Source organism: Leiobunum rupestre, chromosome 3 (assembly GCF_980474605.1).
Source record: "Leiobunum rupestre chromosome 3, qqLeiRupe1.1.hap1, whole genome shotgun sequence".
Classification (NCBI taxonomy): domain Eukaryota; kingdom Metazoa; phylum Arthropoda; class Arachnida; order Opiliones; family Sclerosomatidae; genus Leiobunum; species Leiobunum rupestre.
The window spans coordinates 50,230,492-50,252,830 of NC_143386.1; the positions used below are offsets into that span (position 1 = coordinate 50,230,492).

A 22,339-nucleotide genomic window follows, 5' to 3' on the forward strand; every position below is an offset into this window, starting at 1 on the left:
TTGCGCTCCTGATACTGCGTTTAAAGTTAGAAACAAAGAAGATTAGGACAGTATCTTCCATGTAAATATTTTGATGACCTACTCAACGGAACTTGCGATTGACATACCCATGGATGTTTAAATCTCCAACAGCTTCAAGAAATGTGAAATGACTTGGTGTTCTGTTCGGATAGTGAATATTAAATAACTAACTTACTCTTAGAGCGTTCCGATTGTCTGCACCGTAAAACAATTGAAACATTAATGCACACTTTTCGCGAGAATAAAGAAGCATCCTATTAGGACTACAGTATAACTAAGGATAATGATTTTACATTACGAATAATGCTTAAAATGCGATTTCTTACAGTGCCGGAAAAAGTTATTACCTCCTATGACGTCGTATCATAATGAAATTTCGATCTTTTTCGACCGAACCAATTTCATTTGTACGTTTTCAAGTAGGCTCTACAACTTTTTCGATACACGTTTTCGTCTATCACCTACTGGTCAAAAAAATTAATTTTTGAAAATCATGAAAACCTTTTTTTAATATTCCGAAAATTGAGAAAATTCAATGCTATTTACGTTATACGTATACTCTGAAAGTTTTAAAACTCTACTTTATGTAGTGTTAGAAAAAAAATGCCTTGTCAGAGCAAATCAGACACCATGTATAAATGCTCTTAACGTCTACTTACCGTGGTTTTTATTCCTTTCTACGATTTGGTTTCCAATTATTTTCGAATGCATGTAAAAAAGTAGATTTCAATAGAAAGTTCTAAAGGGTTTTCTTTTTTCGCAGTTCATTTGGTATGCAGTGGCGGCCTTACCATTATTGTCAATTATGTATTTTTCAGGAGGTATGTGTAAGTCATTCGATACTGCAAACATACATTTATGTAAATATAAATGGAATCTTTATTTCTTTACATTGCTTAATAATTATATTTTAAAGCACCACATAGTATAAGTGTTTCTTTTAAACCGTTCTAAAATAAATTTAAGTTCTCTCTAGCTACCAGACATTATTTGTAATGCTACGCCGACTAATAACTACCAAACGAAAAATAGTTATAAAATTAAAATAGCACAGTAAAGAATCTAAATACTAGATTTTGAATATCTTGCATGACGGTAAATTTTTAAAGATGCATTTAAATATATCTTCTGGGAAAATAACACTGGGTGATTAAGTCCGAAAACTCCCGTAGTTTTAAATATTTTATAAATTTTGAATGGTTCAATAAGCAGTTCTTTTAAGAAGTTAAACTCAATGATATGTACTAACAGCTCGTGTCTAAGCAACAATCTATTACTTTGGTGATGGAAGTCACTGGTAAGGAACGTTCCTGGTAAGTAGCATCCCGCGTAAGGAAGGTCGCGCGTCAGGAAGGTCGCGCGTCAGGAAGGTCGCGCGTCAGGAAGGTCGCGCGTCAGGAAGGTCGCGCGTCAGGAAGGTCGCGCGTCAGGAAGGTCGCGCGTCAGGAAGGTCGCGCGTCAGGAAGGTCGCGCGTCAGGAAGGTCGCGCGTCAGGAAGGTCGCGCGTCAGGAAGGTCGCGCGTCAGGAAGGTCGCGCGTCAGGAAGGTCGCGCGTCAGGAAGGTCGCGCGTCAGGAAGGTCGCGCGTCAGGAAGGTCGCGCGTCAGGAAGGTCGCGCGTCAGGAAGGTCGCGCGTCAGGAAGGTCGCGCGTCAGGAAGGTCGCGCGTCAGGAAGGTCGCGCGTCAGGAAGGTCGCGCGTCAGGAAGGTCGCGCGTCAGGAAGGTCGCGCGTCAGGAAGGTCGCGCGTCAGGAAGGTCGCGCGTCAGGAAGGTCGCGCGTCAGGAAGGTCGCGCGTCAGGAAGGTCGCGCGTCAGGAAGGTCGCGCGTCAGGAAGGTCGCGCGCCAGGAAGGTCGCGCGCCAGGAAGGTCGCGCGCCAGGAAGGTCGCGCGCCAGGAAGGTCGCGCGCCAGGAAGGTCGCGCGCCAGGAAGGTCGCGCGCCAGGAAGGTCGCGCGCCAGGAAGGTCGCGCGCCAGGAAGGTCGCGCGTTAGGAAGGTCGCGCGTTAGGAAAGTCGCGCGTTAGGAAAGTCCCTGGTAAGGATCTTTCATGGTAAGTGTCGTCACTGGTAAGGTAAGGATCGGCATTCGTTAGGAACGTCAATTGTTAGGAGGTTGTACACGACCAATGGCGAAAAATGATCCTTTTCATTACTGTTTTCCTTCTTAGCCAATATATAGCGGCCTTTTTTACCACCAGTCATTACTCTAAATCGAACACAATAAGCGATCCAATTTTTAACTATTAGTTACAGGTATATCATACTCAAATTATTGTAAAACCTCTGCGAAATTAACCTGAAACCGGCAATGTACTTTCCATCTACTGTTTAAATTACCATTAACCCACTATTTATTAAAGTTTATATTGAATAGTAGATATATTTCACCCACTTACTTCAAAAGGCCGCTATATATACAGGGTGTTAACCGCAAAACGATACAAGTCCAATAACTCCAAATAAAACGTGCAAGAGGCTATTTGACAACGGAAATTTCCATGACCTTGAACTATGTCTAAAGAGCTTTAATATAACCTAATTTGACCAATAACAAGTCTAGGAAATTTAAACAAAACAGGAAGGTCGAGATAAAAATGATGTACAAGAGACCAGGTTGAAGGGCTAATAGCCCACAAAATACTCTTACTAGACATTCTGATCTGGTAGGGCGACTTAAAAATTTGCAAACTCAGTTCACCCTTAACTCATGTTTCACGGTCATACAAAGTTTATCTCGAGAACCAATGGATTTAGAGAAATTGTTCCCATTTAAGTTCCGTTACAGATAACACCTGAATAAGAAATAAATATTTATTTTTCATTTTAGTATTTCCCTATAAGACGTCGACATTCTTTTGGTTATACTTCGTCATTATTCTGTTGATATTATCTTCCATAACATTTGGTAAGCTCTAAACTTTTTTGAAATTACGATAACCAACGTTGGACGTGAGCAGTGTTCCAAAAATACCACTTTTTTCGAATATTGTGAAAACCACTTGTAAAAAATGGTAAATTTGGTAAATTATAGTAAATATTGGTTTATATTATAAAATGATATGTGAAATCAAGAGAATCATTAAAAATGGAAAGACGATCTTATTTTATAACAATAAATCCAGGTTTAAGTTTAAAATACTAGAAATAATTTATTTAAATTAATTATAAACTATTATTTACCATATTATACCATAACGTTTTTAAACATTATTTCCCACAAAATTGACCACCTGTTTAATACCATTTCGGGGCCTAGGACTGGGAAATGACACATATGACTTACCGTCATAGTAGGATGAAGCTCGGCGTGCTAGGGATCAGAAACTAAAGGACAATTGATAAGGTGGCAAAAGTGAAATGAAATACAAACATTAAATGCGGGCAAGCCGACCCATGACGGCTAAACACCCACCGACGTTCGAATACCGAGCAGTCAGTGGTGGATTATCCAATAGGCTTAGTAGTTTTAAGCCGAGGGGCCCATAACATGCCCAAATAGTAGGGGGGGGGGCAGAGGTGAGGCTAAAGCAAAGCAACGAGAATCCCTTTAACTAAATTTGCAAAACCAAATCGTTGGACTTATTTCCTTCTTCGCGATTGATATAGTTAAATATATTTCTTTTCTTTATACGAAGAAACTAATTGTGTTTTAATGTTATTATTGTGCATCATAGCTGCACTTTGTTAACTGTGTAGTTTATTTTCTCATATATCTAGAAATTTCTTAAGGACTCTTTTTAAAATTTTTGCTTTGTATTTAAGTCTTAAATATCTCTAAAGCAAACTTTTACTATACTTTGCTTTGAATTAGGGATGACCTAGTAGGTGACCTTTAGTTAATGATGATCCCGAATATTAAAATAAAGTTTTATATCTTCAAAATTATAATAAATTATCTGAATAAGCAAGGTGATATACCAGTCTTTTACCAAAAGTTGTTACTTAACAAATTATTTCTTTTTAGGAGCGCTGTATACTATATTCTTGAACCGAATGAGATTAATTGGGGAATGTCTGAGCCCAGTGCTAATGCTTCTATTGGTCGCTAATGGAGTTTTTATAAATATGAAGTACACACATTTTTTTTATTTGATAATTTCATTTCTGGTATGGTACTTAAATTTTTAACCAGATTTGTTTGTGGTTTAGGCAGAAAATTGTTAATCTTTTTGGTGCAAAGCTATTTTCATTCAGTTTCTGTATCTTTTTATGTAATTTTATTGTTATTCCATTAACTTGTAGTATATTTAACGAGAATCACTTTAAAAAAATTTAAGCTTGTCTCGAGCTACATAAAACTAATTCGTATATTATGGTATTCTCATACGACGCGAGACGGTAAGGAGAGAAGCCCTGAATTCATTTCTCAATTGATTGCGAAAAGATACAAGTGCCGATTTCATTTCCCAATTGATTGCGAAAGATAGGAGTGCCAATTTCATTTCTCAATTGATCGTGAAATGGAGGAGTGCCGATTTCATTTCTCAATTGATCGTGAAATGGAGGAGTGCCGATTTCATTTCTCAATTGATCGTGAAAAGGGAGTAGCCCCGATTTCATTTTTCAAATAAGGATTTAAATTCCAAAGTCCCGTTTTCTTTGTCCTCATGAGCGTTAAAAGAATTTAGCATTAGTTTATTTTCTTCGATGATCGTTTAAAAAGAGGAGCGCTGGTTTCGTTAGTTGATTGCACTATAAAGAGAAAAGCGCAAATTCAATTCTCAAAATAATCTATCTCAATTAAGCTTTAAAAAAGGAAATCAAATAAAAAATGCTTAAATGAACGTTAAAAAGAGAGATGCGGCAATTTAGTGTCTTAAAGACCGAGAAGAGAGCGAATTTTTACCCCTCTCATCCTGTAATTTTTTTGTGATGAGTGACAACTGATTGACATCTCTGACAACTAGCTTGACAGGCCTGAAAACTTACTTGATAGCTCTGACAGATTAAGTTATGCTCATGATCGATATTTTATTCAAAAACGGTGTGAGTCATCGGTCAAGCTGTCAACGCTGTCACTCCTCAATAAATCGACCAGTTCCGTTTGGCGAGGGTCAAAATTTACGAACGAGAAAGTAGAATCTCTCTTCTCGGCCTTTAAATAAACAAAATTGCAAGAGCAAAGCATTTAGTTGTATTTATATCCGGGCCCTAAAGGGGTTGGAGTGGAAATAACTGGTGGCTTTACCGGGGAGTCGGGGTCCGGCTCTTGTAACCCATAAAGGCGGTGGCGCACTGGGAGATGTTAGCTTTGATCAAAAAGTCCTATCTCCACCTCCGACTTCGGTTAGGTTTGGGCTGGATACTGCGCTTCGGCTCAGGCTAACGGAGAGGGTCCGTGCAAACTGGCCGCCTCGGCGGATTGGGTAGCCTGCTGTGGGGCGGCGGGCCTCCGTATGAGGGCACGGCAGTCCTGTTTCCCGGCCTTTTGGGGTGCCACCGGGATTTCTGGTCCCAGCTGTGCCGGGTTACTTTGGACTGCTGTGTGCTCGTCGTTCCCCTTTAGGAGCTCTCTCCAAAGAGTTTGACTCCTTAACTACGTAGGTAGGGTGTCGGCTGGAGTTGCTACAGCATCCACTCTTACTAACACTCTTACTCATACTTGCGAAGTGGGAAATGGTTCCCCATTGCTGCACCTTCTGCTGGGTTGGGTGGATTGCGTCAAAGGTGCGACCATCAGTAGTATTGTTCTGCTACCCATGCTGGTTTTGTCACCTGTCCGGGCGGAGGGGACGCTGGCGTAGGGCACTATGATGATAGACCTCCGGTGGTATGATCTTTGTTACTAGGTTCACCGGGCTATAAATTCTGACACACTGTATTTATATATGGTTGCATAGCAATTATATAAAAGCAAATTATCTATCTATAAAAAAATAGTAAAGTTAAAATTTTATCTAAAATTATAGATTTTATTGCTACCATATATATCTTACGCCTGCTTTGGCGAATTGGCTACAAGGTGGACTAGACGTAAAGCCTCGTGGTCGAAAGAGGCCTCAAAACGTACGCTGCAATAAAATATACTTTTACGTAAATAACCCAAAGTTGGTGTGGTTGACGAGTGACGCCTAGTACTATATTGCTTACATTCATCGATTCACTGTCGGAAAAGAAAAATGTCTATGTCAATTATTCCAAGCCTCAAGCCAATTCCTGTTAAGAGTGAAAGGTGTTTCACATTTTATTATTATAAATACATTGCGGCACCTTTCTTACTAAAAAATCAGAGTTTTAAAATTTTAATATTGTATTGTCACAATAATCCTTCTTAACGATATCCCAAAATTTCCAGGTCCGTTCCGAAATTTTTGGTGTGGCTGCGAGATTGGAATTATTTTACACGTGCTTTGGAAGCTGCAATGGATTGCGTATTAACTTCAATACCACATCTGGGTATAAGATAATTTTTTTTTGAAATTTGTATTTGGTAGCATATTAATATTACTAGCTATCACTTTCAACAAGCCTAAGGTAGATTAGACCCCAGTGAGCTAGATACTTTTATTGGCTTTAAATCAAGCGGCTGAGTTTCATTTCATAGGAGGGTGGTGATAAGCTCTTCGTGTCCCGAAGTCCTACACTCACTATTATCGTTAACCTCTACAAGTTTTATAATATGATAATTACAGTGTTCGTCACCTGATGGAACGAGCAAACGTCTTCTAATTGAGCGCTGAATTCAGTCTGCCTTTACGCTTCTACGGCTCCTCTATTTTAGCTTTGTGAGCGAACCATGGGTGGCAAGGTTTCAGAAGTGGATATAATTAATTTGTGTAAAAAAGGCTTAAAGGATATAATCGATCTTTATTTTTATGTTTACCTACCTATTGTGTTTCCTTGAAGCGAACCCTTGGCTGTCGATAAGTGACTAATTGGGATATTGGCAATAGGAGGTGATTAGATATCACCAGCAATTGTTATTCGCAATTGGTCACAATACCAACATCAAACCATTTTAAGCATGTCCCCCTAGATAGTAAGTGATAAAAATCTTTATTACAGATATAGTACCCCGTATAGGCCCTGAAACTGTTGGTAGTTTATTTTCGTAAATTTTTGGCTCCAAAATTTAAAACTTTAGCTAAATTTAATTTCATTTTTCAAATTACACTTTTCAGAGTGCATTGATAATTCGACCAATTGTATAACTTCGGGTGATCAAATATTGCTAAAGCATGGATATGAAAAGGTTTGTTGTTTTTAATATCTGAAGTTGTTTTTTTATTAACCAGAAATATAAAAAGTCACTTGAGGATTTAAAATAAAATCTTGTACCGTCATGAAGGCATATTTGCCGAAGTACCGCGGATTTAGAAGTTCAGTAAAACGGTTTATTTTACTCTTTCATCAATTTCCCCCTGCATTGCCCTGCTTTAAAATTGTATAAAATTATCTGCTGTTTCGACTTATCAGGGATTTATCAACTACTGCGGTCTAAATCCTTGACATTCTCCGGGATTACCACCAGTTCCTTCAGTTGTGTTATACAGACTTATTAAATCTTCCAAGACTTCAGGAAATCTTTCGTTTTTGCCTAAAGATTCCTAAAGAATAACGTCATTCTAAACTGTTTTCTATTACTAGAAATGATCTGTTTATACGACTTACTACCCATATTATATTTGTAACTTCCAAACGACTGTTAAAATATTACGTTGTTTCCAAAGGAGCCAAATGGACAGAAACATTTAAGTCATCGTTATCTCGTCTCCAAGAAGGAGGTTTCAGTTAACATAACGATTCTCTGGTTATTGTGCTTGATCGGTCATCAAACATAATTAAATGGAGCAAAACGTCTCGGCTCATTACCCGAATAGCAGTTGATTCTAATTCTCAAGGAAAAACACGTGGTTGCAATACCTAGTGATCGGAGGGTGAACGGCCTATTAGTCATCACAGAAAACGTCCCCCTGAGGAATTTCTGCTGCTTTGTGGTATTGAAGCATACTTAAGAAGTCATTGACTTCGTTAACAATTTCATGACAACCCACCTCTTTCGCGAGTACCTCTCACGATATTTCAGATATTTAAGCCTGTAAGATGGACGTTCAGTTCCGTGGTATCGACGCATTAGGCCTTGGAGCTGTACATCACCTTTTGTAAAAAATGAAATAGAGAATCTAACGGTTTCCATCTTGGATCAGAAAAACATTTCACAAGATAAACAAGCTGTCATTCGTTCTCTTAAAGATGGGCATAGCATTATTATAAAACCTGCATATAACGGCGCACAGTGGGACGAAACGAAAAAAAAGTAGGCGCCGCGAATATCTCCAAACCTTTTTTAGGTAGAAAACTGAAATTTTCAGGTCGCATACAGTGAGTAGGGGAATACCTACTATAAATATTTCGATGACCTTGAACCATGTCTTCAAGGTCATCCAAAAATTATCTCGAAAACCGTAAGAGTTACGAAGATGGTTTAAATTAGAAAAGTGTTCCACGTCCTATTCTAGGTCTACATAGGTTTGATTCAATCGGATTTGCACAACAGAAAGTCGATAAAATAAAGATCAAAAATGCAAATTGACTAATAAAATGGCGCTCAATTTTAAATCAAAAGCAAAAAGCTATAATCATCCTAAATCACGCGCTGAATCTTTCTACATATTTTTCTGGCCGCTAGAAATGTCGCTTGTAGTCTCTATCGAGTTCAAATTCTTCTATAGTTGGGTGAAGTAGGATACGCGATAAAGGAAAATCGTATTTGGACGTTTTTCATAATGTTTCTGGGAGACATTGTGATTTAGTGCTTTATCTTTATAATTTTATTTGTGCTACAGAGGGACCCGGATGGATATGGGTTATTGATATTTATGAACTAGAATACTACTAGAATCGATAAATATGACTACTTGTATAATATTATTTAATATTTTTTTTTAAATCTAAGAATTATTCGTATCTTTACACTTTTTAAGAGCAACTTAGATTTTAGATGTCCATAGACATAGCAAAATTTTCTTTTTGAAATTGGAAAAATATTAGATCAATGCGTCAAATAACAGAGACTAAAAATATACATAGATAACCTAGAATTAATTGGTTTTAATTTATGGTTTTTATATAAACGAATTAGTAAGGATGACAAAACATATACAAGTTTTTTTTAACGAGTTTAGTCACTTTAACAGGTTCTATGTCCTCCACAGAATAAAATATGACTTGCAAAGAACAGGTCACAACTTTAATATCGTTTCTATAAACGGATTACTATTTTAAACTTTAAAATTATCGCGCTTGGACCTCAACTCACCAGGATTCAATTAAGCAAATTAAACACCAGTTAACCCAATGTACTAATTTACAATATTTCGATAGCGCAAAATAATCAAAAGTGATTGTAGACGCTTCCCCAGTTGGATTAGCAGCCATGATCATTCAAACTGATAAAAATGGAAATGACACCGTAATTGAATTTGCTAGTCGAGCTCTTACCCCAACAGAACAGCGGTACTTTCAAATTGAGAGATAAATTATTACCTTCGGAAGCGAAAAATTTCATCTTTACCTTGCTGGATCAAATTTTAAGGTCATAACTGACCACAAACCGTTCGTTCCTATCTTCAACAATCCTCGTTCTCCCACATCAAGCCGCAGACAAATGGGATTTTACGCCTCGAGCAATACACATTCACTGTAGTATATCACCCAGGCAAAACTAATCCCATGGATTAAATGTCTCGTCACCCAATTGAAAACTCGGAGGATTCGACAGAACACTTACTCGTTGCATCTTGTTCATCGCTCGGTGCTATAACTCTCTCCGAAGTCCAAACCGAAACATCAAATGATCGATTATTACGTGCATTACCTAAGCACTAACTATCACCACCCTGTGGGATACATAGACACCCGATGAATCTGATTTACGACGATGGAATGCGTTCAAACTCTAAAGAAATTCAATTTCTGAAGAAGACAACATTATTTTCCGAGAAAACCTAATTATCCTACCAGAATATCTCGTGGATCGTACCATTGCGACAGCGCATCAAGGACATCCCGGCATAGTCCGTACAAAATAAACGCTGCGAGACAAGGTGTGGTTTCCTCACCTTATTGAAAACGTTAAGTCAATAATCGATACTTGTATCTCGTGTCAAGCTAACACGCCCAACAAACAGTACCAACCACTATCCATGTCCACTGTACCAAAACATACATGGCATTCGATCTCAATCGACTTCTTCAAACCCACACCTACAGAACCACACATACCCGTGATCACCGACTCATATATCTGCTACCCAATGAAATATACTCAAAAATCAACAGCAGCCACCCCAACTATTCAAACTTTGAAAAACATTTTTTCTATGTTTGCAGTTCCTCTCACGATGAAAAGTGACAACGTTCCTCCTTTTAACAGCAGAGACTTCGCTCAATTCACCAAAGGATTCGTTTTCGACCATCAAAGGATCACTCCCCGATGGTCATAAGCCAATGGGCTTATAGAGCGTCAGATGCTTATTCTAGGTAGAGTAATTCGGACTGCGATCATTGACCAACGATCGTGGACCACAGCTTTATCATATAACCTACTAAACTACCACGCAGCGACTCATCCCACTACCGGTCAATCCCCAGCGACCTTGCTTTTCAATGGTCCCATAAATACTCGGTTGCCGGCAACCATTCTCATTTCTCCATTCGACGCGACAACACAAGAAAGAGACACTCAACAGAAAGCAACGATGAAAGAACACGCTGACAAATTACACCATTAACACCACCACACTCTCAAACAACGAAACACGGTTCTCCCTTAAATCATTGAATGAACAAAATTTTAATCATACTTTGGCACCAGCCCTTGGACTATTACAAAAGTTAATGGATCAAACGTATAAATCCAAATTGCTCACGGAAACCATTTAAACCATAACAGCTTGATGCTAAAACCAATCCAAATTTATTTATCGCGTTATACATTCGGTTACAAAGACATTTATCAAAACATGTACATGTACATGTACGACCAAGATTTTGTACACAAACTTCCACCAGGCCTGATACTCACTTACACAGTTGAATTTAGTGAGTTTAGTGACTTAACATTAAAAATCAGTGACCGAAAAGTGACTAAATAGTGACTGCAAATCTAACTAAAATGGTAAAAAAATACTTTTTTATTGCGTTTTTTGACTAGTTACAAATTCAAAATAGTAAATTATATAGCCATAGGAAGTTTTATCACTTTTTAAAAAAAAAGACGAAATTAGAATAAATTATTTTTTATCTATTTTCTTTTGAATCGTGTCAGCCGATTTCTTTTCAACTTCTTCTCCTTCTTTAACTTTCATAACACCTACTAACATGGCTTGGGCCAATTCAACTTCTACGAAGTTTTTATCACTAATCGCTTTTTTCAAGCGCTTATTTGCTTCATTAAAAAGCTGCTCGGCATTTTCCTTTTGCGATCTTCTTTAAATCGTTTCTCACGCAACTCTGTTTTTTGTTTCTTTAAATCTGTAGCATCTTTCTCTATTTTTTAAATGTTCCTTTATTTCCACTTTCTTTTTTTCCTATTCGAGCGCTGCAGTTCTCTCTTTTTCTATTTTAAGCTTCTGATTTTCCAAATAATTCTGAAAATATTTACGAGCATTCAGTCATAATGTAATAATTTCTTTGGTAACTGGGACACATTCTGGTTTGTTGCGAAAGCTCTGTAAGACATCCTTAATTGTTAATATGGCGTTTAAGGTTCTTTCACCGATACTAGCTCTTTCTTCTGTAAAAACTTTACCCGATTTGGAAAATCTTCTTTCCACGTCTCCATTTCCATGATAAAGAGAAAGAGCTGCTTTGACTAGCATTGAAACATTTAGGTACTCAATACCACCTATATCTGTTTCTTGAAAAAGAAATTGTCTCCAATAAACATCGATTCGTTCTTTATCTTGGTGAGACGTTTTTGGCATTGTTTCTTTCTCAATTTTAGTAGCTTCAATTCATCTAGTAACTCATCTGTCTTGACCTCTAAAGGAAAAGCTCTAGCAATTGAAATAATATCATTGCAACTTTTTGAGATACAATTTTTTCTGGTTGGAAACAACGAAAGTACTTAAGAAAGTTATTTGATGAAACTGGCGATTTTGAAAGAATATGTTGACATAATTTTACATAATGGTCTCTAGCAGATTTTAAGAAACATATTTGTTCCTTTTGGGTACATTTCAACTTAATCTCTTCTGAAACATTTTCAGCACAAACAATGTCTTGCAAATTTAGACAGTTATCATCTTTAAATTTATCAGCCGAAACGGTTTCTTATTTCGTGAAAGTTCCCGGTTTGCAGACTCTATTACTTGTACATTGAGTAGAGTACTTAGTTCACTGTGTAAAACATGAATTGCATTAATGTTCCAGTAAATTTAGTAAAAATCTTAGCACTTGAAATCACAAACATGGCTTCCGCTTTCATCGATGATAGCTTAAGATACGTTGAAATCTTCTTGTAGCCATTAGCTCCAGTTTAAGTAGGTTCACCTTTGGGAATATACGTAAAAAAATAATGAACTACTGCCACCCCCTGTTCCAAGAATCTTTCTGCGGCGTTCTCCGTGGTTAGCCATCGTGAAGCAACATGTTTGATGAAATTATGATTAGGGACTTTCATTTCTTCTTGAATTTTTTCAAAAGCTTCCCATCTTGCTGGCCAACCATAAAAAATGATGAACAGTGTAGATCAAATCTGAAGCATTATTCCCCAATTCATGTACACCTTTCAGAAATGCATTGTGAATGATGTGAATATTGCAAATTCCAATATTTAAAAGTTTCTTTTTTCTAGAGAGGATCACTTTTTCTGGCATTAAACGTTTAACCTTTTTTATTTACATTATGTCCATCAGACCTTAGCATCAACAAATTTTTTAATGGAATAATCGCATTATCTATTGTAATAGTAAGCTTCTCATATAGATCTTCACCAGTCGCCTTTCGAATAAAAAATGTTTCCAGATGTTGAGAAACAACCATGTTCCTTCACGCAGACCAATATCTTACTGTTGTTTGAAGTTCTTGGTGGCCAGCACTATTTGTGGTTTCATCGTAACATGAAGTGTACCAAGTGCCTTTCAAATCCTCAATTAATTAAATCATATGAGCATACGTACTCACCCAGAGCTTATCGACTACAGCAGCGCCAAAATGAGCAAATTATTAACGTAACTGCCGGCCTTTTCAAAATTTTTAAAAATAAAAGCGAACGGAGTTTGATTTTGTTCTATTATTTGTAAAATATAGGTTGTAAGACAGTTTTCTTACGTTCAATGCTAAGAAAATCTAACAATTTTGGAAAAAGTGACTTTTAGCGTCAGATTTTGGTAAAAGTGACTTAGTGACAGATTTTTAAAAAAAAGTTATTTTAAGTGAGAAAAGTGACTCAGTATCAGGCCTGTTCCATGGATCCCTCAAACAATTACCAATCCCGCAACGCGACTATTCTGCACCAAGCCAATACCACAAAAAATGTTACCCAACGATGACAAGTAAATCCAGACTATCAACAACGACATCACTACCCCCAAAACAAGTCGCAAACAAAACCAACAAATAGTCGTGGATGATAACCAGAACGGTCGAAAACTCTCCGAAGAACCCGTAACAACTCCACTTCACCGAAATGTTTTGCCAATTCTACACCATAGGTATAAGAAATGTATATAAAGGTCTTGATAAATTTCGGGGCGTCTAAGCCTAACATAAAATACGGAATTAACATCTAGCAGACACCGAGGAAGGCACGTGACCAGGAGCGCGAGCTCTCTTAGCATTTAAGTACTACGTGCTTGACCTTTCCGCAGGCCGTAGTCTTTAGACACAATCTGTTGGTGACTTTTAGTATAATTTTTAAGCAGGAGACAATGGCTTTCGCGACGATAGCACGAGCTTTATTACCGATAGATAGCGACTTATAAGGATAGCCTGCTGAAATTACGCGTTTCTGCTAGCTGTCACCTCCGCATTCACTACCTTTGAAATATTTTATCTAGACCTTTATATACGTTTCCTATATCTATCAGCGCCAATCCACACGTAAGGAACAACCACCAAAAAATGTACTCCATACTAGTTTCAATAATTCATAATTAAAAAAAATCTTAAAGGGGGGGGGGGGAGATGTTACATCCTTTATATTAACGAATAACTATTTTAAACTTCAAAATTAAGCGCACGCACTTGGAAGAATAAAATATGACCACGAAAAAGGCTTAGTTGTTATGTAACCGTTACCCAGGCCATACACCATAAAAGTTATCTCTGTTATGCATTTCATTTCTTTCTAAATAACTGCTATTTGAAGACATTACAATTACCTACATTAACCCGGTGGTAAGCCATCTAGAGACTAAAAATTCCTTTTAACAGTTGGTCTGGTTACAACCGAACTTCTCGTTTCTACCTTTTACTGAAAATTCATAAGTCTGGAAATCAAAGCCATTCAATTGTATCTGCCTGCTCTTTCAAGTTTCTTAGACGAAATAATGCAGCCTTTAGTTGCACGAAGGACACCAATGACGCTCTTTGTATGTTTTATAATTGTTACTTTAAAGGAAAACACCGGTGGCGTATCACTTGGACATAAATTCGCTCTCTTAACCATTAGTCCTCACTACTATGGTCTCAACAGCTATACCAACAGATAACCTCACTGATAGTTTATTACGTATGGCTGAGCTGCTACTGACACTCAACACTGTGTCATTCAACGGGACGTTTTACAAGTAAATGAGAGAAATGTGAATGAAAATGAAACAAGGTTACGCCAATCTGTTTGTTGGATGAGCAGAATACCTTTTTCTCCAGCTACTCTGACCCCATTCCCGATTATCACCGATGTCGCCCAATTTGCATCTTATAGTCACCAAGAACTTCATATATTTATCCATGAATTTTGTAACACGAATACCTCGTTGTAGATCACTGCCAATGTATCTGACACCTCCATAACGTTTCTATACATGACCATTACAGTTGATAGCGAAGGGGTTTCCACGAGCATCTATCGACAACCTTTTTTTTGTTCCTTTCTTTTACCAACTTCTTCTTTCCAGTTAAGACACTTGACTAGGTTCATACCTTACTCGCTGTTTTTGCGTTTCAAACGTAGAGGATTTTGAAACCAAAGCCGTGGAAATGCGTGAAAGTTTTACAAAATGAAGGTACGATGAAAATGCCTTAACAACGGAACTTAATCGAGTTTCCAAACCACCTGGAGGCCTATTCTACTCGACTCGTTAGGCTTTTGAACGACGAAACAAGTCGTTTAAAAAAATTATCGCTTAAAGATAAAAATGGAATTCTACTCCGTCGTTAAATTTTTTCTCGTTAGGTAACTACCAGAATTTATCGTTCAGTGAACGACATGGTCTGATGGTGTAGTTAAGATCTCACCGACCAATATTCTCAATAAAATGGCGGAAGCAATAATCGAATTGCAAATATTAAGATTAATTATTATTAATAGCTGATAGGTTAGGTCTTCGAGATATAAGAAGACAAAGAGTGATAAGAGATGAATCACAAGCTTTCGAATTAAATGACCCTTTTTTGTGGACCACTTCCATCACTGTTTAGCATGTTTGCTAAAGTTTCCCACATTGAGCCTTTTTTGTTTGTGAACGTTTGCGATTGTTTTGATGATAAAAACTCCGGATTACTACTCATATAATTCACCATTATTTCTCTTTGTATATCCGATATTTTCCCCGACCGTTTCCCATTGTTAGTTGCCATTTTAATTTAAACACGACAATATGAAGCCAACAATAACCACGTGTGACGCGGAGTGTGCTGTTTGGGTTTTTTCCCCAGCTGACCGGCAGCAGCTGATTGCAAAACCCTTTGCAACGGACGTCGTGATTGGCTAAATTCATAGGAGGAATTTTTGGTTTAAAATCTCCGTCGTTCATACCATTGAACGACTGATCTAGTAACTACATCGCCGAATAAGATGAATAGAATACCCATTTCCAAAATTCTGAACGATTTTAGTTAGGGAGTGGTCGCTCAGTCAGTCGACAAAAAATTTATCACTCGCTGACCGATTACTGTAGAATAGGCCTCCAGGATTGAAGCCCTCACAATCAAACAAAAGGTGATTTACGACCACAACTGTGTACTAAAATATCACTCACATCTCCTTAAGTTTGAAAATTTTATTCCTAAGAGCTTTAAGATAGTACTATTGCGAGTCTGTATATACAAGAGTTTAATTTTTATGATTTGAAGGAAACGTTCGCGCCCTGATGTTATAACGCTGGGTCGGGGCGATTGATTTAGGATTAGTATCGTCTGAAAGCAGGTCAGTGGTGACTGGTGGCGGATTAACACCAACGGTGACAAGTGGCTGCGTAGCATTGACGGGCGGCGGTGTAGTAGTTACGGATGTCTTAGTAAACACGGCTGGTGCAGTCACAGCGAGCGACGAGCTTACAGCAATGTCACGGAATCGAACAAGTATCACGGAATTAAATAAGAATCAAAGAATTAAGAGTAGACTCACGGACTCAAAATAGAATCCCTGAATATAAAGGAATCACAGCGGAATCACGGAATATTGCTTGAATCTAGAATCTTAGGGGAATCAAGAATCTTGATTCCAGATTCCGAATCTCGTCCACGATTCCTCGAAGTGAAGGAACCTCGGTCTAGGCGTTTCTCAGTCTCCCCTTTATATAGTAGAAGCGTGAACGTCGGGGAAGCTGTTGCAGCTCAATCTGCTATTGTGTAGAGTGCGAACGTCTGGGAGATCAGCTTGAGGGCGGACGGCTGGGAAGCTGTCATGGCAAAATCCGTTTGTTACATTTTGTATGTGGGTATAAGGGCGCTTTCAACGCGTTTACTACAACCGATTACATTACACTCGAAGACAAAGCGACAAAAGAAAGTGCCGCAAAGGCATTCGTTTAGGTCATTTAGATTGGTATGACAAATATAATTTCACTTTAACAAGCCTCGCTAAGTTATGCGAAGCAAAATGTGGTGATAATTTGGTAAATTTATTTCCTCTAATAGCGCTTCTTAAAACCGAAGGCTACTCATTACTCACAGGCAATGACCCTCGAAAATATTTTGCTGGATGAGGCTACCAATGTGATTGCCCCTTCAAACTTTTCGGTTTGGTTAAAAAAATACCAAATGAATTATTAAAAATATAAGAGCCCAAATATAAATAATGTTTAAGGAAACATTGCTTTGGTATCATAATACTAACAAAAATCTTTTTTGTCTTAAAGATCGACTCAAAACCATCTGTTTAATTTCAAAATACAAAACATTCTTAACAATTACCGTTATTTGCTTTATTTTAAATTAAGTTACTGACCTCCAGGGTTTAAGCAGCTGTGCCTTTCCCAAACGATACTACGCCACTGATCCTGTATCTCCAACTGGTTCTTTCCTATTTGGTTCGAAATTTCGAATCAAGGACTTTCGTGAATTTTGAATACGCCTAAATGGAAAATTAACTTTGGGATTTCGTTTTCGTTTAGCAAAATTTTTTTTCAAAAACTAAAAAATAAACAAGATTTAACATTGGTAAATTACACTTAAAAGGTCCAAAAATTTATATCATTTACATTTTTTTCGAAATATTATTTAATAATGTCCAACTATCTAGAGGAATTGTAACCTTTCAGGTTCACCTACCCCCACATGCTTACATTTTTTTTTGTACTCTTCATCAATATTTAATAAGCTCTCGAGGAATAGTATCTTGTAACGACCGAGTCTTTACCATTTTGTTCTGTGTATGTAAGGTACTAGTTTGCCTATTTATTAGTAGTTATTCTTGAGTATTCCTAAAATCCAATATTTTAAATGTCTTGGAATTCAAAGATCTATTTAATAAAAACGATTCCACACTTGTTAAACATAATTAAATTTAACGTCAACTTAAAACTTAAAATGCTTTTGATTGTCACATAAGAATTGAATATAGTTTATACAGATAATAGAAATCGGTTAACCCTCGCTATAAAATAAAGTTAAACAGTTTTATTAAAATAAATTATAAACTAAAACCCTGCCTTCAGCGAGACTAAAATGAAATCCCTCGCATGATAGTGCTCATGAAAGTGTTTTTCTCTCTGTCATATGACCCTAGTGCAATATATTCCTAACCCTTCCCAAGCCCAGATATTTCCTTAAACTTTCCCGAGGTATGCCCTGGACAAAAGATAAGACCGCCAACCTTCCCTCATCTCACAGCGATCTCATGAAACCATTTTCATGTTCGCCGGCCTCAGTCTTACTACCAGGTAGCAAGATTCTAACAACAGCGTGATTTTTCCCATCTTGCAAGGTCAAGACCACGTCTCTGCTACAGTGATAGATATTACCAGCTGCAGCGTTCTCTCCCGCTTTAAATCAATGTCAGAGACCAGGGCTAGCCACGAGTTTGCAAGACCCACTAAGCCCCCCTCCCCTACAACCACGTAGAGCCATCCACTAGCGACTTTTCCAAGTTCAGACGACGGCATCCGTAGCATCACAAGACACAAGTCTTAAATTTAATAATGGCCCACATAAGACATGAGGTCACAATTGTTTTGGTTTAGACTCTCTCGTGGTGTCCTAACCATCACAAGAGTCAAATAGAACTATTCCCCTAAATATGAAGGAACGAAAATAATAATTTTCTCCATTATGCTTATTTGTGTATAGAGTCATTATATATTGTTAAATAAATATTTTGTGATTGATTCTTGACAAAGGGTTTCCATTCTGAATTCGAGTCTCTCGTCTTTCCCGTTCCCTTCTGATTCACCCCACGTACGGCCACTACTCACATTTTGTCGCCATCTTCCTACGCCTTGGTGAATTAATATTGTTGAGCAAGGGCTAGGACTATTTTCTAGACCATACTTGTTATCCTCCAGATACGATACGCGTTGAGGAATTATTTATTATTTATTACTTAAGTATTACGAAGACCTACTTAAAAGTCCAATTGAAACCAAATCGGTAAAGCTATCTAATAGTTTAAAGAAAAAATCGTGACATTGGAAAAAAATACATTAAAGAAATTAGATAGGTTAATGTTATTAATAAACATTTCTAAATTTGAAACAATTCAAAGAATTATTTTTCTTAAGTATTTCTATACCTTCACGTGCATTTTATAGCTCGTAGTTAATCAATCGCCTCTTACCCAGTGTTCATTTAATTTCCTTATAATTATGCTGTATATAACCTGCTTTTTTATTTCTAGGACAACTTCTACAAAAACCTCTGGATAGTTTTTCTCTGCGCAGTGATATTTTTCGTTATTGCAAACGTACTGTTTTATATAAAATCGAAGTTGTATAGAGAATAGTGTCTCCTACGATTCAAATATTTCAAAGTTCTCTAATTTACTTACGCCTTGTTTAAATATATATGCTAATCATTCTGCTTAATATTTTCTATTTTCTTGTATTTTATAAATAGTTATATAAAAACTGTTTAAAAACTGATGATTTAAGATTTATTTATTTATAATAAAAATCTTGTGAAATATTACCGAAACTGAAAATTTGGCTGCGTTCAACAAGCATAATCGTAAAAAACCTGTACTTTTGATTTAGTGACCTTTTTAATAATGAAAGATTCTCTGATTTCTAAGAAGAAATAGTTCCTAACCGAACAACTGCCTGTTTAGAAAATACTATCGCATATTGTATTCCGTCTGACATCAAGAGCCATCTCCGTATGTCAACCAGAGGAATGGAGATAATTTTCCACAATCGTTCCAATTTATGAAGTCAAAAATATTTAATATTTTGTAGATCTTGATCATGTGATATGGATCTGCACGAAGTAAAGTTATTTACGATTCCTGTTGAAAAGAGATTTTGTTATCACTATGAATTCTTGGAACCCGCAAGAGCTATCGCAGTGTGGGTGACTGTTTTGATTTATCAAAGGAAAATTCACACTTGATATACCTTGAGTTTCTTCGAATTACTAAAATGACCATCAAAGACTTAAATGAAAATAACAATGGAGTACCGTCATGAACAATTTAAGTTTCCAGGGACCATAGGGGCAGTTGACGGATGTCATCTTGATATTAAGAAATGTCAATCTGTATTTTTAAAAAAATTTAAATATTTTTTTATTTTAATATTAATTTAATAGCATCTTAGTTTCCCTTGAATTGCCAATTAAATCATATTATTCTAGAACGCTTATGTTGGAGAGCCTGGTTTGGTTCATGATGTAGGATCTGAAGATAAAATCAAATTATAAGAAAATTAGAAGCCAGAAGAATTGACATTTCAGAAAATAATCATATTTTAGGGACTTGTCTTAACCCCTTAATTATTTTATAATCCTTCCCTATAAAGATATCAGCCACCTTACTAATGGCCCAAAATTCCACACTTTCCTCTTAGCTCCTCAGGGCAAATGACTGAGAGAAGCTTATCACTTCTACGTTGGAGGATATTTAAATATTTAGACATGAGTTTAATTGACAACTAATGCGTGAGGGGATAGCCTGAAGTATCTATAATGAACATTTAAATGATAGATATAATCAAAGACAATGATTTTACAGTCATATTTTATGAACTCATATCAATAAAGTCTTTTTACATGATGTGTATTGAAGATTGTCAAATTAGTGAAATGTATGTGAATAAAATGCATACACGATTTGCTATTTTATTTAAAATTTAATTTCTTTGGTTAATACTTCATGAAATTCTTTCGATTCTAACAATTGCTTCTCTGTACTTTCATTCTCGAGTTTTGCCAGTGCCACAAGTCATTCTGTGCTGAATTATTTTCATTGAAAGTTTTCCTTTTTTTAATTTTCGGTTACACACCTTTCGTTCTATCTTCATTCAACCTGGATTGTTACAGAAATGGGATGGAAATGGAAGATCACACAGAATTTGTTGTTCCACTGCTTGACATTGGAATAGCTGAGCGCGAATTTAAAGTAATCAACGATGATAACCGTGATCCAATTATTCTATTTTTTAATATTTATTCCTTATTTACCAAACTGAACTGAATTTCTTGGGTTTATATCAAGCTAATTCACTTTAAGGCTAGTTGAGTAGGTCAATTTGATACCCTTCCGAAATCTATCGTGACGTGACCGCTGAAAAAAAAAACACTCTTAGGTTTCTTTGATACGTATTTGCTAACAAATCAATAGGTTGCTGAACGCCACCCGTTGATCTTTTAGGATGGCCGCGTTGCTACGAATTGCATTACTACGAACATAAAATATAATAAATCGGAACATAAAATTGACGATTATAAAATTAACAAACATTTTTAAAGTTAGGTTTTTCCTGTCAATTTATGGCCGTCGTACTAGCGCGGTTTCACTTTGAAAAATAAGAAACTATAGGTTGTGCCAAAATTATTCTTCCGGAATTGAAGATTACGCAAAAAGCGTTCATTTATGGGCCCCCGGGGCATTGGAGCCTATGCAGCCTCACCAGTGTGACTCTCAGCAGTAATGTTATCCTGCTGTCTAAGGTTGTTAGTCCCACGTCCATGCTGTGGGCACTTTTGCCGGTCAATTAGACTACCGGCGATATAGGATGATTGATATCACAGGTTCACGGGCTTGTAAATGCTGAGCTAATGTGCAATAAATATGCTTTGTTCACGTGAATGAGCTATATACTTGTTAATAATGAATAACTGATAATGATTGTGGAAAAGATAAAGGTGGATTTACGTATTAAATGTATCACTGACCTTTAAGCCTGACGGACATTTAAAAATCACTTAAAACATGGCAAACAGTTTTAATGCCAATACGTTGTTGTATAAGTTTTTATTATTATCACCATATCGAAAAAAATGTTTTCGTCAACTATTTTTGAATCGCAGCAGAGGGATGAACTAAATTGCATTTAGTGATTGAATAAAATCGTTATAAAAATGTTTTGTTGGATATTGAAACATAAAAACAGACATTAATTTCAACTACTGACGCTCTAGAATTTCAAAAATTAATAAAAAAAATTCAATTTTCGATCATACCAATAAAATTATTACGATTTTCAGTATATCAACTTACTTGTAATAAATTAAATATTCTGGGGCCGAATTTTTTATTCAAAACTCTAAAATTTCCAAACCCAGAAAAAAATTGCATTTCTATGTTATAATCTTTTTCAGAAATATAGCCTGATTGATCAATTTCAAACTCATTTTATATAAAAAAATATTCTAATCGTTTCATAAAGTTTGTGAACGACTACTTTATCGATATTTTATTTGAATATTTACATATTTTCTATTCATTACGCTATTTAGAAATACGTAAACATATTTTTGACTTAAATTCAATGATAT

The 22,339-nt window shown here is 36.6% G+C and overlaps 1 protein-coding gene across 1 annotated transcript in view; it reads left to right on the forward strand.

The window, feature by feature from the left end:
• Positions 1 to 19,349, forward strand: part of LOC149952509 (protein white-like) — a 32,201-nt gene extending 12,852 nt beyond the window's left edge. The window contains exons 8-13 of the mRNA XM_090169727.1: positions 785 to 842; positions 2,847 to 2,924; positions 3,984 to 4,089; positions 6,315 to 6,415; positions 7,141 to 7,211; positions 19,245 to 19,349. Of these exons, the coding sequence (XP_090025853.1) occupies positions 785 to 842; positions 2,847 to 2,924; positions 3,984 to 4,089; positions 6,315 to 6,415; positions 7,141 to 7,211; positions 19,245 to 19,349 (519 nt within the window). The remainder of the gene's footprint in view (positions 1 to 784; positions 843 to 2,846; positions 2,925 to 3,983; positions 4,090 to 6,314; positions 6,416 to 7,140; positions 7,212 to 19,244) is intronic.
• Positions 19,350 to 22,339: the final 2,990 nt, after the last annotated feature.